An 18,651-nucleotide genomic window follows, 5' to 3' on the forward strand; every position below is an offset into this window, starting at 1 on the left:
AAACACCTGAGCTGAGGCTCCTACACAGACACCTCTTCTACTGAGCTTCAGGAGAACTCACCTCCCCTCCCCACCCCCACCTCGTACCTTGTGTCCAGGGAGTCAGGGGCCCTGCCCTTCCCTTGGTCTTGGAGAGAAGCCTTGGGCTCCTGCCGGGGGCCCCAGGGAGGTGTCCCTCACTCTCTGGGGTGGAGGAGAAAAACTTCACACACAGAAACGTTAGACAAATTGGGTCTTTTATTTACAGACTATGATGAGAAAAGCATACAAAAGAAGCCTCTTGGTCAGTCATGTAAAGGGAAAGCTCTAAAATTCAATTTTTAGTAAAGTGTGGATGCTGATATTAAAAAAACAAAAAACTGAAGAGAAAGAAAAGGCAGAAAGGTAAGCTGCAGCATGGGTACCCTGTCTCAGAGGAAATGACAACTCAGTTGAGTGTTTAGAGTGGTTCATCTTCTGTGCACAGACCTTCACAGGGATGGTCCTGGAAAGTTTCAACTTTTGAAATTTCTGGGTTAATTCTTAACCAGAATTCCAGAATGTCAGGCCCAAATGTGTTTGGCCTTACAGTGTCTCTAACTTGGGGTGGAGTGGGAGGCTCACCCTTGGATGGGCCTTGGTCGCTCTTGTCCCTCCCAGGTCACCCTTTGAGGTCCCCCGAGAAACTCAACGGGCTTCTCTGGGACAAGTCAGCAGCGCTGGGCCACCAGGAAGGCGTGCTCCCAACTCACACAGGCTCCTTCATCCCACCTGCCTTTCCTGTGATCAGCAGTCCTGATTCTCTTTCCCACTAAACGATGCTGTGCTTTTCTTTCCACTGATGTCTCCTTTTCCCCAATTCTCAGTGTGGCCAGGCACACTATAATTATCTTATGTGTGTGAAAATGTGCCATTGGCGCTAACACAGGGCCATTTCTATTCTCTTTTCCTCACAAATATGAATGATGCAGGAATTAGGTCCCAGCTCACCTTCAATGATGAGCCTCCAGGACGTGAAGCAGAATCTAGCTTCACAGCTACAACGCTCTCTCCTCCACTCATTCCTGTTTCTGTCCATGTCTGTCTGTCTTCCAACCTTCTCCACTTCCTGGTGCTACCTGGCTGGGTTTGACGGGTGAAGCGTGGGCACTGAGCTTTCATTTCCCCGCCCTGGGAAAACTTCATGGGGAAACAAGTAGGTGTTGTCACCGAGCCTGCAGAATGGTTCACAATAACTGTTTCAAACTGGAAATAATTATTCTGGAAACCAGGTCATAACACAGGCCTGTTGTGGGGGTTGGCAGTGGGCACCTCCCTGTCCGATGACTCAGTGGCAGTGCACAGATCATCCTCCAGGCCGAGGACTCTCACCCACCCTAACTTTTTGAATCCAGCTAAGATGACATCAAACTGGGCAGCACAGGAGAGGAAAGGCTACTCCAAGGGCAGCCAATGTGAGCTCACAGGCCTCGGAGGGTCCTAAAGCATCAGCGTGGCACCTCTGACCACCTAGCCTCCCTCCACTCACATCCAGAGCCTAAGACTTTCCAACACTGATAACCCAGACCCGGTCCCAGTGCTTCCACTTCTCTCATCCAGCATCTTTCTTCCACTTCCTTCATACCTTCTCCTACTTTCTGGTTCCTTCTCTAAATCATATACTTTCCTTTCTAGGTGTTTCTCTCCCAAGCACCCGCTGTCAGTTTGATGCCAAGGATGACGATGCTGATGGTACCTGGCAGCTGGGTCAGGAAGCCCATGACCTCAGCCGGCTATCTGCCTGCAGGCGGGTCTGGCCAGCCCCACATGTGGGGCTGAATGTGCCAGACTGGGCCCGGCAGCCCTTAGGAGCCCTCCCTCCCTCAAACAACCTGCATTTGAACTTGCTGATCCTCCCTCCCTCATCACCACCTGCACATTCATGTCAGAGAAGGTGAAAGTGACAAGCCTTCATCTACTTGAAACAGTCATGACACAGTGTCAACATGGTTTTCAAAGCATCGGAGCCTTCAAAGAGATTTTTCTTTCTTCCTTCTTCTCAAGCCTGTAATTAAACTTCTGGTGGCAAAGGAGTGCAGAAAAGAGATGCGGGGATGACTTTAGGAACAAACAGTTCCTTGGGTGCCCTCAGAACCGAGGCAGCCACGGGCTGGGAGCTCTGTCAGCCTGAGAACTGTCCAGAATCAAGCAAATTGGCTCACTCCAAATCAAATCCCCTACCTCCCACCCCGTCCCTAATCACCACTCTGCTGCCCACCTAGAGCACTGGCTCCTGCCAAGTGTTTGCCTCTCAGCCACCCCCTGCCATCTTTCATGGACAGCTCCGGTTTTAGCAAACTCTTGCTAATCCCAAACCTGCTGCTGCTGCTGCTGCTAAGTCGTTTCAGTCGTGTCCGACTCTGTGTGACCCCATAGATGGCAGCCTACCAGGCTCCTCTGTCCATGGGATTTTCCAGGCAAGAGTACTGGAGTGGGGAGCCACTGCCTTCTCCGAATCCCAAACCTGATCTCAGCCTAATTCTCTGCAGGACTGTCCACCAGGGCCACCTGTGTTCGAGAGACGTGGAAGCTCAGTAGATGGATGGGGATGACTCATCCATAACATTCATTCAATTCAACCAAGACAGTTTTTTCTCTTCTGAATATTTTGTGGGTTCAAGTCTGAAAAGCTCCTGGGTTCGCACTGTTTCCAGAACAGAGGCTTCTGATTATTCCTGCGGGGTCTGCCCAGGCAGCTCCCACTAGCGGACGAACGACACCACGCTGGTGGCCACGCCGAACGGGGCGGAGTAGGCGGCGGCGAATCCCTGCAGGCCGACCACGATGTAGCGGCATCCTTTGGTGATAACCTTCCCAACGTTCTATTTTTAGGAACAGAGGAGAAAAGCAAAGGGTCAGATGAGGCAACTTTGTGATCTTTCATGCACAATGGTGCCATACATACAGAGTCATCTCGTCTCACTTTCCCAGGGCAAATGAGCAAGTTAGCAATTTCCCACCTCTCTGGCATCCCACATGGAACCCCATCAGAAGAACATGTGGGGGATTAGAACAGACATCAGCACCTTGACAAGGGCTTCCCAGCCCCACAAGTTTCCAGATAATTCAAAGATCTTCTTGGAGACAGCCGTGAAGCTGCTAGTTCTAAAACCAAACCAGGGGACTTCCCTGGTGGTCCAGTGGCAGAGACTCCACGCTCCCAATGCTAGAGGCCTGGGTTCAATCCCTGGTCAGGGAACTAGAGCCCACATGTCGCAATTAAGACCTGGCACAGCCAAATAAATACTTTAAAAAATTTAAACCAAATCAATAGTGCTGTATTATTTAAAACAAAGCCCACTCTCTTCTGTTCAAGCGAAGTTACTGGATCAGAGGAGGGCTGGGTCAAGTTTTCCTTCATTCACCTGACCTGAAAGCCCACCCAGTCTTCCCTCTAACCCCAGGACACGCCCCGTCTGACCCACATTTTGTGTCTTTAAAGTCTCTCGCAGCTCTGTCACTGTTGTGCCTGTGGTTTGAGGTTCCTGATACAATTCTACACTCCTTAAAGGTAAGGACTGGGCCTTACTTTCTTGGTATCCATTCTCCCTCCTCCTTGTCTTCAAGGCTTGATGGCAGTCAGAGGGCATCCAAGGGATTCAAGTGGAGTTGCAACAGAGAAATGAAGATCACCACCACTAACTAATACTGACTGTGCTGTTGCCCCTCCCCCTTTCTCTCCCCACTCCCAACTTTTGTCTCCATGACGACGGCATCCATGTAGGTAACCTGGACATCATCAGACATCTTGTCTCTCTGTCCTCAATGTTTCCAGTTCCAATGACCACTTAAAATCCCTGATCACAATTGCAAGCCTCATTTTGATACCAACACTGCCTGACCAGCCTCGTCTGTCATCCAGTAGACTGACTGTTCCTCTCTCCCAGATATGATTTCTTACCTCTTCCTTTCTCCACAAGGCCCCAGTGCACACAAACACACTCAGTGTCCATATTCTTGTTAGATGATCCCGTTTTATCTCTCACTGAAAGACTCAAAAGTCATTGGGAAACCCAGTCATCCTCTACCACTGTCTACACCTGCCCTCACTTCTCCTCCCACCTTGCCATGTCCCAGTGGAAAAAAGTACCCCTAAGGCCATCCCCTTGACAAGTGCTGCTGGTACCCTCTTCCCCTTGCCCTCAGCTTTCCCTTCTCCAACATCATCACCCTCTTCCTCCCCACTGGATCATCCCCACTAGCTTACACATATGCTCAGCTGTCCCCTTGACTCCATGGCCTTCTCTAGGTCCTGCCTGGTCCACGCCAAACCAATGGAAACAGTCATCTGCACATACTGCCTCCACTTCCCCCCTCCTTATTCCTTCGTCCTCTACTCTGACCCATCCAGGCGGCTTGGTCATCGCCATCTGCCACTGCCATGTTGCCTGAGCCAATGAGCACTTTTCTGTCTTCCCCCTGACTCTTGGCCACTTTGGATACTTCATGAAACAGTCATTTTGATTCTTCCCTTACCTCACATAAGCCCTTCTTCAGCTTTCTTTTTTTTTTTTTTAAACTTTTAAAATTGTAGTTGATTTACAATGTATCAGATATACAGCAAAGTGATTCAGTTCTATACATAAATATATCTATACGTGTGTGCTGTGCTTAGTCACTCAATTGTGTCCAACTCCTTATGACCCTGTGGACTGTAGTCTGCCAGTCTCCTCTGTGCTTGGGTATTCTCTGGGTATATATATATATAACAGAATAATATATATATATAACAGAATCATTTGCTGTATATCTGAAACACTGTAAAAAGGAGATATATATATATATCCATCTATATAGATAGATATATTCTTTTTCAGATTTTTTTCCATTATAGATTATAAGATATTGAATATGGTTCCCTGTGTTATACAGTAGGTCTGTGTTGTTTATCTATTTTATGTACAGTAGTGTATATGCTAATTCAAAATTTCTAACTTATCGCTCCTCCCCCTCTGGTAACAATAAGCTTGTTTTCTATGCCTATGAGTTTATTCCTGTTTTGCAAATAAGTTCACTTGTATCTTTTTTTTTTTGGGGTCTCCACATATAAGTGGCATCATGTGATATTTGTCTGTGACTTACTTCACTTAGTATGATAATCTCTAGGTCCACATATGTTGCTGCTAATGGCGTTATTTTGTTCTTTTTTTTATGGCCCTCTTCAGGTTTCTTCACTGGATTATTCCTTCAACCAAACTTTAAAATTTTGGATTCTTCAGTACTGTTCTTTATTTTTTATTTTAAAACATGTTTTGGCCTAGAATTTCTCCACAGGTGGTGTCATCCATTTCCAATGACTTTGAGTATTTCCTGTATGCTGATAAATTCCAAATTTATATCTTTGGCTCCGACTCACATATTTACCTCTCTATTTGAGGTTTCTACTTTTTCAGGCCTCATGATTCCTCTGGCAAACACTCTTCCTTGCTGCAACAAATAGACAAATCTAACTGGGACTGGCTACTCATATGTTCCTAGAGGTCTTTGGTTATTAGGCTTCAACAAGAAGGAAGCACCAAGGAGTTGAGTTTATCTGTGATTATACAGCTGGTAAGAGGCAGAGCTGAATTTCAATCCCAAAGAAATCTCATCTCAGGGTCTCTGTCCTTCACCCCCACATACACTTCCCTTCTTTCATGAAGGTGGATATGTAACCTTGCAGTTGACTGCTTGCAGCCTGGGCTTAAAGTCCACCTCTATCACTTAACTTTCCTTGGCCTCAGTTTCTTCACCTATAAAATGGGAATATTTGGTAACCACCTCACTAGGTAAAGAGGATTAAATGGGTTTATGCAAGGAAAGTACTTAGAACAGTTGTTGTTTAATTACTAAGTTGTGTCTGACTCTTTTGAGACCCCCATGAACTGCAGCCTGCCAGGCTCCTCTGTTCATGCAATTTCCCAGACAAGAATACTGGAGTGGGTAGCCATTTCCTTCTCCAGGGGATTTTCCCTACCCAGGGATTGAACCCTTGTCTCTTGCTTTGACAAGTGGTTCTTTATGAGCGAAGCCCACTAGAACAATGCCTGGCACCAAATCAGGCAGTACAAATGCCCTCAAAGAGCAGCTAGCTTTATTGGAAAATAACCTCCGCTTCTTTTTATTTTATAGTAGTTTAGGTTTGTGGTAGTAATTTTAAAATCTAAGATATTTGTTATCTGTTCAGGGAAGTTTCTTAAGACTGTACTTTCCTATGATTTCTGGCTTATTTCGGCTTTCATCGACCTTGGGATAACAGAATGAGGTCCTGCTCAATAGTGTATGCCCAGCACCCAGAAAGGGCCTGGGTGTTTCCTTTGGTTGCTCTCAGGCCAAAGGAGGAGTTCTGGGAGATGAAGGTAATTTTGATGGCTTCTTTAGACCCTGATTCCTGGGACACTGTGTCATCAACTTCTCAATGGGACATTAGGGTGTATGTCAGGGGTAGGGAGGTGATGCTGCTAAAAGATACATCTCTATAAATGTGTGATAAGATTCAGTGGAAGAATTTTACTTACCTGTTTGAAATAACAACGAAAACTGTCCTCTAAGTCTAATAGTCCAGAGCACCCTTTATAAGCAAAGCCCCTAGAATCATGGACGGCCTGCATTAAACTTGACATTATGGGTATTTGTACATCCACTTCCTTCTGCCTGCTATTTTTAAAAACCTGCTTGTCACTTCATCTTTGCAAATGAGAAAAAGATGTTACTAAAATAGCTCATAAACTAGAACACAGTCAAAACACATAACTTGATAAATGTGATGCAAAGAAATGCAAAATATTACCATTGACCAATTCAGTGTCACTGCAGGGAGCAGATTTTGTAATCTTTGATCCGAGTAGAGTTTTTCAAGCCAAATGATCTCTCAGAAGGCCTGGGGGGATCACAGGACAGTGTGGAGAGTTGGATAATGCCTTCTTCCCAAGATCCCCGAGTCCTAATCCCCAGAATCTCTGCATATGCCACCTCATATGGCAAACGGAGAAGGCGATGGCACCCCACTCCAGTACTCTTGCCTGGAAAATCCCATGGACAGAGGAGCCTGGTAGGCTGCAGTCCATGGGGTCGCTAACAGTCGGACACGACTGAGCGACTTCACTTTCATGCATTGGAGCAGGAAATGGCAACCCACTCCAGTGTTTTTGCCTAGAGAATCTCAGGGATGGGGGAGCCTGGTGGGCTGTTGTCTATGGGGTTGCACAGAGTCAGACACGACTGAAGCGACTTAGCAGCAGCAGCAGCATATGGCAAAAGGGACTTTGCAGATGTCAATTAACGAAGGATTTGAATTGGAGGGACTACCATGGATTATGGATTATCTGGGGGAGCCCGATCATTATAAGGATTCTTATATCTTTATTAAAATAAGGATCCAAATAAGAACAGCCAGTCTTATAAAAGTGATTCTGGAGGACTCAGAGAGAAGGCACTGTAGTGACAGAAGCAGGACGGACAGAAAGAGATCTGCAGATGCTATGCCAGGGGCCTTGAATGTGGAGCAGGGTCGCGGTGGGGGGCGGGGGGGCACCTCTAGAAACTGAAAAGAGCAAAGAAACGGTTTTCCCCTGGAGCCTCCTGAAGGAATCAGCCTGCTGACTAGAGCTCAGAAAGGCCGATTTTGGACTTCTGGTCTCCAGAACTGTAGGAGAGCAAGTTTGTGTCGTCTTAAATCACTGTATTTGTGGTAATCTGTTACGGGGAATCTCATACAGGGAATGTGGCTTTTCTAGGGGTTCCCAGGCGTTCAACTAATCCCCAAAGATGTCAGGGATTTCCCGCCCTCTCCAGCTTCCAAAAGAAAAGCAGTTCTCAACAAAGGTCCTTTTCCCGGAGCATAAAATCCAGTTTTCAGCACCCAGGCACAAAGCTGAGGTGGCTGGTCAGATAAGTGTTAGCCCCTCCGTTGTGTCCAACTCTTAGCGATCCCATGGACTGGCTGTATGCAGCCTGTCAGGCTCCACTGTCCATGGGATTCTCCAGGCAAGAATACTGGAATGGGTTGCCATTTCCTTCTCCAGGGAGCTGATTTTTACCCTGAGATACAGCTCATTAAACAAAATCAGAAAAGAACCAGTCGTATGGGGCCTCTCTTCCATCTCTTAGAAAACAGCCAACAGTCAGAGAACCGTCATCACATTCCAGGTGCATTCTAACACCTCTGTGTGGATGAACTCATTCACTCCTTACCACAGCCCATGTAACAGAAGAGGAAACCAAGGCAGAAAGGAGAGCAGGGCCCAAGGTCACACAACCAGTAGGAGGCTGAGCACAGCTTGTACCTGGCAGTCTGGCTCCAGGGCCCATGTCCTAATCCCCTACTTAGACGTGGGGACAATACCCTCTTGAGCTCAAAGTCATTCCACACCCTGTGTTTCCCCTCTCCAACTCCCTCCAAGCAACCCGATTAACACAATTTAGTAACTTTCCTTACCCATACCTCTCCCTGTGGCTCTCAGAGGTGCCTGGGAAAGATGACCTCCTATTTGAACCTAAGTTTGGGGTTTGGTGCCCTTACCCCCTCCTGCCTCCATCCTAACTGCTTCCACACAGGCAGAGGCCAGGGGAGGGTCCTGATGCCCAGCTCGGCTTCTCTCAAGCTGTGCGGCCTTGAACAAAGAGCTTAACTTCCTGAAACTCCAGTTTCCTTCACTACACATAATGGGAGTCTGTGGGCTTTCCCACGTCGTTAAGAGTCAGAGCTATGGCACATTGTGTGTGCGACGGAACACCCAGCAGACTGAAAGAGCAAAGAAGTACTTCCGTCTCCCTCACTCAAAATACAGGCACTTTTCCAGCAATCCAGGCTCCATCTGAATATTCTATTACTTTGATATCAACTGGGGCCCCTGACCACCAAGAGTCCCGGGCACCCAGCCTTCGGAGCCCAGAACTTCCTGCCAGAGGCTGGACCTAGAACAGACCTGGGGTGACCTACTCGGGGCCACAGGTTAGCAGAGGGTAGGGGGCCTATCCTAGGACAGTTCACAAAAGCCAAACACCTTTCTGTACATAGAAGCAGGGGGGGCTTCCTTGGTGGTCCAGTGGTTAAGAATCCGCCTTGCAGTGCAGGGGACACCGGTTCAATCCCCGGTCCAGGAAGATAACACACGCTGCAGCGCAAATAAGCCAGTACACCACAACTACTGAAGCCCAACTGCCTTAGAGCCCGTGCTCTGCAACGAGAGAAGTCACTGCAGTGAGAAGGCTTCAGGCCATGACTAGAGAGCAGCTCCTTCTTGCCAAATCTAGAGAGAACCCCGGGCACAGCAACAAAGATACAACACAGCCAAAAATAAAGAAATGATTTTTTTTTTTTTTTCAAAAAAGAGAAGCAGGAAAGCACCTGGGTGAAGGATTTGAGCGGTTAAAAGATACAAAGGAACTTTCTTCGCCCTTCCATGGAGCTATCTGCAGGTCACTTCTTACTCCCCTGACCCAAGTGAGATAAAATTTTGCCTGGTGACTAAAACTGGGAACGTTACCTCCCTACATTTCTAGCTGAGCCTTGGCTAGTCTCGTGGATTTTCAACAAAGAGTGGTGGCTCATTTGCACCCTGGGAGTTGAAGGGCAGAAAGGGGACATCCACCTCTAACATGACAGCGTTCTCACCTGGCTTCCTGGTCTATTGAACCATCGTGCGACACTGCAGAGCTCTCACCGCCTCGATTCCGCTAGCACTCTGCCCTGTACCCCATCCTTTCTCTATGTGGTGGAATTCTTTCTTGTTTTTTTTTTTTTTAGGTGAGGTGAAATTCACATAATGTAAAAATTAACCATTGTCAAGTGAACAACTCAGTGGCATTGAGCACATTGACAGCGGTATGCAACCACCACTTCTATCTACTTCTAAATATTTTCATCATCCCCAAAGGCAAACCCATACACATTAAGCAAGCAGTCGCTCTGCATTCCTCCTTCCCTCCAGTCCCTGGCAAGCAACCATCTGCCTTCTGTCTCTCTGGATTTATCTATTCTGGATATTTTATAGAAACGGAATCATAAGCATGATATGTGACCTTGTGTATATGGCTGCTTTCAACTAGCACTGTGTTTTATCCATGTTGTAGCATGTATTTGATTCCTTTTCATGGCTGAATAATACTCCACTGTGTGTGTGTACTACATGTTGTTTATCTGCTTATCAATTGATTGACATTTGAGTTGTTGCCACTCTTTGGCTATTGTGATGCTGCTATGAACATGTATACATATATATCTGTTTGAGTACCTATTTTCAGTTCTTTTTTGGGTATATACCTAGGAGTGGAATTACTGGAACTACCATTACATATGGTGCGTGTGTGTGTGCATGAGTGCATGCGTGCTCAGTTGTGTTCAACTCTTTGTAACTCCACGGACTTGTAGCCCGCCAGCCTCCTCTGTCCATAGAATTTTCCAGGCAAGAATACTGGAGCAGGTTGCCATTTCCTCCTCCAGGGGATCTTCCTGACCCAGGGATCAAACCCAAGTCTTCTTCATCTCTCTCATTGGCAGGCAGATTCTTTAGCACTGTGCCATATATATATATATATTCTTTTTCGGATTCTTTTCCATTATAGGTCATTACAAGATATTGACTATAGTTCCCTGTGCTATACAATAGGTCCATGTTGTGTATTTATACAGTAGCCATATGTTAGTTCTGTGATTAATTTTTCGAGGAAATGCTAAATTGTCTTCCATGGCAGCTGCCCCATTTTACATTTCCACCAGCAACTCACAAGAATTCTAATTTTCCACATCCTCGCCGATACTTGCTATTTTCTGTTTGTTTTTTTTCTAATAATAATCACGCTAGTGAATGTGAACTAGTAGCTCATCATTAACTTGTGAAACCCTGACTCATCTTTCTGTGCCCAGTTTCCATGTCACCACTGATCTGAAAAAATTGATTTTACAACCTTGTTCCTGAAGATAAAATGCTCAGGCTCTTTCCATGTAGCTCCAGGGCAGTGACCCATATGTCAGAGTCTCCCCAGGAAGACTCGCTAGGGCAGGACTACATCATACCCATTTTAGATCTCTAGTGCTCAGCGCAACGTCTGGCACATTGTTAGAACTCCCAAAGCATCTTCAGCTCAGCTAGCCTCTGAGCTGGGATTCACACATTTATCAGTTCACCAACTGAGGCAAACAATGACTTCTTTGGTGCTCAACTGGGTAAAAAAGGAAAAAGGATGATTCATCCTTGCATGACTCTAAGCTTGAAAGTCCCAATTTTATACTTTTTACTAATATACATTTATTAATATACTTTTCCACTGCCTGCTTGTTTACTGGTCCCAAAGCTGCTGACACACCTTTAAAGAAGATGACAAGGCTCAGTTGCTAGGTGTGGAGACTGGTCAGTTTCAGGTATGATATGAGATTGCCGGAGGACACAGATAACTGGAGGGACAATAATGAGGTGGAGCCCCTGCCCTTTGGCCAAGACAGAGTGAGTTTCTGTTGCTTTGTCCAACCCCAAGGGCCTGAGGCAGCAGTAGCTTTAAGGGTTTCCAGGCAGAAGAACCTGGGAACTGCTTTGGGGCTTTGATCTCTGAGAAAGAAACTGCCATTGTATCCCATATTCATATTCTCTGTCTGTCTCTCCCCCTCCCCACGCCCACCCCCAGGCAAGTGACAGTATGTTACAGGGAGAAAAGTAGATTCAACAAGTGAATAATTAGGTACTGTTGCGCTCCCAGGCCCTGGAAATCACCTTGAGAATATTTAGGGGGAATAACGCCAACAATTCTCAGCTAGTGGGATGTCCTTGAGAGGATGTTGCTGGAAAACAGATAAACTGGGTTGTAACTCCCTGCTTTCCAACTGGGCCATCTTCTACAAGTCACCGAAACACGCTAATTCCTCGGTGTTCCCATCTGTAAAATAGGTCCACTGATTCCTGTCCTCCCGACTACACAGGGGAGTGGGAAGACACCCCTAGGACAAGAACCACCTGGTAATCGACCCTTGGGAATGTTATTCACCCGCCAGCATGGGGGAAGCCGGGGAGCGGTGCGCAGGGAAACCTCTCGTTTAGTTCCGATCCCTCTCCGCAGTCACTTTCGCCCCACTGCCCAGTTCACCGAGCCGTTTCCGGGCTCCAGGAGAGAATGGTGGGGGCGGGAGGGCGGTGGTGGGCGCGGGAGCAGAAGGGGCGCAGGGCAGGGCAGGCAGGCTGAGAGCGTCAGGCTGTAGGGGTCGGACTCCAGCTCTCCGTCAGCCGTCGGTATGCCAGACCCAGGGCACCGGAGGCGGTGGAATGCTTACCTTGCCATACTTCTTCAGCTTCTTCCGGTACCTCTTCTTGGGCTTCTCGCTCGGCACCTGCTCCTCCAGCGGCTCGTAGCGCTCTGGGAGGACGGCGAGGTGCACCCTCCGCGCGCCCCGGGACCCCGGGCGCCGGGCGCTCGCCCCGCTATCCGCCGCCTCCGCCCCACTCTCCAGATGCTCCAGGATAGCGGCCGCCTCGTCGTCCCCCTCCGTCCGCCCTCGCCCCCGGGCCAGAGGCCCGCAGAGCTGGAGGCTGCTCGCCGCCTTGCTTCGGAGCCTGGCTCCCACCGTCATGATGCCGCAGGCCCTCCGGCTGAGGTCGGGGTGTGAAGACACCAACCTTTGCTCCCAGCCCGCACCTCCAGCCGCGCTGCCCGCCCCTGCCCAGCGCGACCCGGCCCAGCCCAGCCCAGGCCAACCCGGACGGGGCGGGAGGACTTGGCATCGCAGCGCCCCCTGGTCGTGGGGCCCGGGATGGCGGTGGCTCCACCGGGCCTGGCCTTCGGCTGGTTAGCCCCAGAGGCCAGGATCCCAGCCGCTGGGTGAGGGATATCTCGAAAGGTCAATGCACAATTAACATACAAACATGTTCAACCGCACTTACAACAAAAGAAGTGAACTCCAACTAGTGAGAGACTTCCTTTGCCCGCGTGCAAACTGGCAGAGATGATGATGATGAAAAAGATGATAGTAATAAAGATCATGGGCTTCCCTGGTGGCTCAGACGGTAGAGTCCGCCTGCAATGCAGGAGACCTGGGTTCGATCCCTGGGTCGGGAAGATCCCCTGGAGAAGGAAATGGCAACCCACTCCAGTATTCCTGCCTGGGAAATCCCATGGACAGAGGAGCCTGGCGAGCTACAGTCCATGGGGTCGCAAAGAGTCCGACACGACTGAGCGATATTCAGTGCTGGTGAGGATATGGTGAAATGATGGTTATAATACAGTATTCAATGGGATGCAAACTAGAGATAAGCTGTGGGAAAGGCAATCAGAAAATATTTATTGAATTCTGAAAAACAGTTGTGACTTTCCAGGTGCCTATGCTAAGGAAGCATTCAGAAACGCAAAGCAGTGTGTGGATGGTGTTCATCACAGTCTGACTCCAGTGAAAAAGGGAGGCAAACCAACAGGGATTGATAAGTTAATTCTGGTGCGAGCATACGACATCATATGAAGTAATCTTTAAAATCACAATTTTCAAGAATAACACTCTGGTAGACATGTATTCTCAGATCACTGTGCATCTCAATCTGTTTGTGATATCTTACTTTCTTATGTAGGTGAATACCTGTTAATTCTTGGAAATTTAGCATTAAGTATAAAAACAACGTATTATTTCATTAATACTTTAATACTACCAAAATGTGTGATATGTTTAAGAACTGTTTGGATCTACTGCTATAAGTATATAAAATAGTCATAATTTAACATAGTAGAATATCAAAAATTAGTTTTGTGATTTCAACTTAAATTCTAAAATCAAATAATTTATTTAGACTTATAAGTTTAACTTGAAAGGAATATAAAAATAAGTTAATTTACTAAATTTGTGAGTCACATAGTCCTGTACATAGTTGAAGGACTTGAAAAGAAAATCAGTATATTAAGTTTATAAAAGTCACTTAAAATGTTTAAGATAATTAAATGAAGTGAATGATAAAAACCCATTACAGTGACTGTTAAATTTTATTAGGTTTGTAAATGAAATTAAACAGTACTGAAGGTTAAAAGATTATGGGAAGCTGGTCTGACATAAACCACAGCAGGATCCTCTATGACCCACCTCCCAGAATATTGGAAATAAAAGCAAAAATAAACAAATAGGACATAATTAAAATTAAAAGCTTTTGCACAACAAAGGAAACTATAAGCAAGGTGAAAAGACAGCCTTCAGAATGGGAGAAAATAATAGCAAACTAACCAAAGGACAAATAATTAATCTCAAAAATATACAAGCAACTCCTGCAGCTGAATTCCAGAAAAATAAATGACCCAATCAAAAAGTGGGCCAAAGAACTAAACAGACGCTTCTCCAAAGAAGACATACAGATGGCTAACAAACACATGAAAAGATGCTCAACATCACTCATTATCAGAGAAATGCAAATCAAAACCACAATGAGGTACTATTTCACGCCAGTCAGGATGGATGCTATCCAAAAGTCTACAAGCAATAAATGCTGGAGAGGGTGTGGAGAAAAGGGAACCCTCTTACACTGTTGGTGGGAATGCAAACTAGTACAGCCACTATGGAGAATAGTGTGGAGATTGCTCAAAAAACTGGAAATAGAACTACCATATGACCCAGCAATCCCACTGCTGGACATACACACTGAGGAAACCAGACTTGAAAGAGACACATGTACCCCAATGTTCATCGCAGCACTGTTTATAATAGCCAGGACATGGAAGCAGCCTAGATGCCCATCAGCAGACGAATGGATAAGGAAGCTGTGGTACATATACACAATGGAATATTACTCAGCCATTAAAAAGAATGCATTCAAATCAGTTCTAATGAGGTGGATGAAACTGGAGCCTATTACACAGAGTGAAGTAAGCCAGAAAGAAAAACACCAATACAGTAAACTAACACATATATATGGTATTTAGTTAATCGGTAAAGATAACCCTGTATGCGAGACATCAAAAGAGACACAGATAAATAGAACAGTATTATGGACTCTATGGGAGAGGGCGAGGGCCGAAGGATATGGGAGAAAGCCATTGAAGCATGTAAATTATCATATGTGAAATGAATCGCCAGTCCAGGTTCGATGCACGATACAGGGTGCTCGGGGCTGGTGCCCCGGGATGACCCGGAGGGATGGGATGGGGAGGGACATGGAAGGGGGGTTCTGGAAGGGGAACACATGTACACCCATGGTGGATTCACGTCAATGTATGGCAAAACTAATACAATATTGTAAAGTAAAAAAATAGATAAATAAACCAATTAAAAAAAACATTATGGGAACCTTGATCTATGGATTTGTAACTTTACTGAGATAACTATCAATTTATAAACAAAAACAGACTCTAATCGTTCCTTTTCTATTTGAAAAATGGACTTCAGAGACCCTCCCACTCCCAACTACATAACAAATGGAGACATAGGTGAAATGCCCGTAGGATGTGTTTTGTTTGTTTCCTGTGGGGTTTTTTTTGCTGTACTGGGTCTATGCTGCAGTACACAAGCTTTTCTTGTTGCCTCACAGCGTGTGGGATCTTCGTTCCCAGACCAGGGATCAAACCCACAACTCCTGCATTGAAAGGTGGATTCTTAGCCACTGGACCACCAGGGAAGTCCCCATATGGTGTGTTTTTGTCCAAACAAAATAATTTTCAAATATCACAACAACATTTAGCTTGCCTGTTAAAACACTAGAGCAATTGAAAATTGATCCCCAGATTAAGTCTCTATAATCAGTGAGCAAACAGGACTCAAGGAGATGTAATCAGAACCCATGCTATGCTGCTCACTATCGTCTCTTTAGAAGTTATTCATAGTGGAGTGTGGTTCCCTTGTTTCTACATGACTACTTAGGCAGTCTTATATATATATATATATATTTTTTTCTGATCTCATAATCAAAAATCCAAAGTTGCAAATATGTTCTCAATTTATATAATTTTAAATCTTACAATACCCAATTCCATGTAATACCTAGAGACTCGAACTTGATTTAAAATTAATCCTCTCTCCTCCCTCAAAGAAATTCAACACCTGCAGGGCTGTGCTTACTAGCAGAAGCAGCAAAAACAGCAGAAACAGGGCTTTCATCCTAATCTGCCTTTCAAAACTCTCAGGAGTGCCCCTGATTATAAGTTAACTTGTTAAGTTTCCTCCAGTACTCAAAGGACTCTGGAGGATGCTCATCTCCTAGCCTCTGCTCCCAGGAAAGGGAGTGGAAAGGGCTGAGAGCCCATCCTTAGGAATCTTTCCTTTCTGGTAATAATTCGGAACCTTCTAATAATTAGCCCAAGGGAGAGCATGTTCTTAGGCAAGTATACTGGAGTGGGTAGCCATTCCCTTCTCCAGGGGATCTTCTCAACCCAGGAACTGAACCTGGGTCTCCTGAGTCGCAGGCAGATTTGTGAAAATATATCATTGTTTATTGAGTTAAAAAAAAAATGCTTAAGATATCTCAGAGTCTTAAAAACAATTGTTTATTTGAATTAACTTGCATAAGATAGTTACAGATATTTAATTGAAAATAAAGTTTCCATCTGTAGACCTATAGACCTATACAGGTTTTATATCTTTTGTTTTGCAATAAATATATGAATTTGGAAAGAGAGTCTTCCCTTGTGGCTCAGACAGTAAAGAATCTATCTGCAACAAGGGAGACCTGGGTTTGATCCCTGGGTGGGGAAGATCTCCTGGAGAAGGAAATGGCTACCCACTCCAGTATTCTCACCAGGGAAATCCCACAGACAGAGGAGCTTGGTGGGCTACAGTTCATGGGGTTTCAAAGAGTTAGACACGACTGAGCGACTGAATAGCAACAACAACACTTCTGATTAGCCCAAACCTCAAACTTCTGGGTCACCAGTGTCAAGAGGCCAAGGTATTTGATCTTACAGGCACTGGGGCTGGAAGGGAACTGGAGCACAGTGTCAGCATTTGTTCACCCCTGGCTTCAACTCCAGCAGGGCTCTGGCATCCACCACGGTTGGAAAGTTTGAAAAAGTCCACGTGCTTCCCAGCGCAGCCCCTTTGCCACTTTCTCAGCACAATTCTGGGGAAAAGGGAACCATCGCAGGGCCAAGTGATTTGTTTATTTTCTATTTGGGGCGTTTCCAGATTCCAGTCTAGTTTGCCAGCCCCACGTAACTAAAAGCTTGGCTTTTCCTCCTCACCCTCAGGCATCGCCTCTCAGTGACAAGCAGGCCCCCTTCTCTGGTCCCCACACACAGCTCAGTGACTTGCCCAGAAAATGCAGGCTGCACACCTGCCTGCCCGTCCATGAGAGGCTTGTCACTCTCTGGAATTCCATTCACCAAGACTTCCCTGTATCCACCACCAGTACATCATTCCACATCAGAATTCACCTGTGACAAAGCCTTAAAGTAGAACATGTAATGGTCAAAACCATTCTTCAACACTATAATGAAATTGTATCTTTTTTGGTTGGATTTATTCAAAAGCCACTGATGATTTGGAAAACTCCCAAGCTACTTGCACTGAATATTGATAAGAGAAAAATGTATGTGTAGAGAAAAAAGTCAGAATTATGACCTTACGAGTTAAAAGAATCTTTCTGACCAAACCTGAAAAACCTGCATTGATATGCATTCTCCTTTGCCAACAGGGCACCATTCAAATATTTATATATATAAACATAATATACGTAATAAAAATATATGTATATACATTCGAATATAATAAATAACACCATTTTTCCTGGATGTGTGTTAAGACATCTTAATAACTGGTACTGTATTTAGAAAATGGCAACACAGAAAACTATTTTGGCTTGCATATAGTAAAACCAAATAATTGTTTAGTTTGATATAATAATACTTAGCACGAATGATGCATTGATTAGAAAGAAATGGAAGAGGGAAGAAACACGAATTTGGTAGGGGTAGGGAGCAGAGAGGATTATTAAAAAACTCTCATGTTAGGATAGAATTTAGTACAATGAAAATTTAATTAGAGACACAAAACTGTAGATTCTAAACATATTAAGAGAAATTGAATAGAATGAATTTGTCATCATGGGCTTGTCTGTGTTTGTCCAGAATGCATATATATAAATCTTACATCTAGAGCTATGCCTAGAGTCATTGTAGGTAAGCCATAAAACGACTAAATGAAATTCTTGGTCAATACTCAGAAGACTGAAATATTACGGTATTTGTATTTATTTTAATGATAAATGATAATGATTTCATTTATTTTAATGAAGTTATAAAACTGACTTACTCTTTGCCAGTGGCTGAATATAGCCCAAAGTAAAAAGCAGAAACTAAAATATTAAGAACTCAGAAATGTCAAAAGCTGACCCTTTCAAACTGAAAATGAATGGAAACATTTGGACAGAACTTCACTAAACCACAGAATGAGGAATTTGGTTCTCTAAACCAAAGTAACTTTGTTCTATAACCTCTGGTGCACTCTAAGCACAAAAACAAGTACAAATACAAATTTTACTTTCACTTAGCAGTTTAATAATTACTATTCATACTGTATCGCTATTTTGGATCTTTTTCCTTTTATTGGCAATAAATTAGTAAATCTGTTAGCTTCATTATAAATCAAGAGCTTCACAGTGATAATTATATGTGTCATTTATGATAAAATAAAAGAAGGCATAATTATAGTTTAAATATAGAATTAAGAATTTAAATATTATGGTTGTGAAGTAATATAAGGACTAA

At 44.9% G+C, this 18,651-nt stretch overlaps 1 protein-coding gene and 1 long non-coding RNA gene across 2 annotated transcripts; both read right to left on the reverse strand.

Moving 5' to 3' along the window:
* Positions 1-219: 219 nt before the first annotated feature.
* C5H1orf115 (chromosome 5 C1orf115 homolog) lies at positions 220-12,673 on the reverse strand. The gene is made up of 2 exons (XM_081491955.1): positions 12,260-12,673; positions 220-2,840 (listed from the first exon to the last, which is right to left on the reverse strand). The coding sequence occupies exons 1-2, from the start codon at positions 12,554-12,556 to the stop codon at positions 2,721-2,723; spliced, it is 417 nt and encodes a 138-aa protein (XP_081348081.1). The 5' UTR covers positions 12,557-12,673; the 3' UTR covers positions 220-2,720.
* LOC145506696 (uncharacterized) lies at positions 5,037-9,933 on the reverse strand. Its single transcript, XR_014054187.1, has 3 exons — positions 9,283-9,933; positions 7,176-7,916; positions 5,037-7,045 (listed from the first exon to the last, which is right to left on the reverse strand). It is a non-coding gene; the product is annotated as an uncharacterized LOC145506696 (long non-coding RNA).
* Positions 12,674-18,651: the final 5,978 nt, after the last annotated feature.

The sequence above is a fragment of the Giraffa tippelskirchi genome, chromosome 5, assembly GCF_054371585.1.
Source record: "Giraffa tippelskirchi isolate mGirTip1 chromosome 5, T2T-mGirTip1v1.2.pri, whole genome shotgun sequence".
Taxonomy (NCBI): Eukaryota; Metazoa; Chordata; class Mammalia; order Artiodactyla; family Giraffidae; genus Giraffa; species Giraffa tippelskirchi.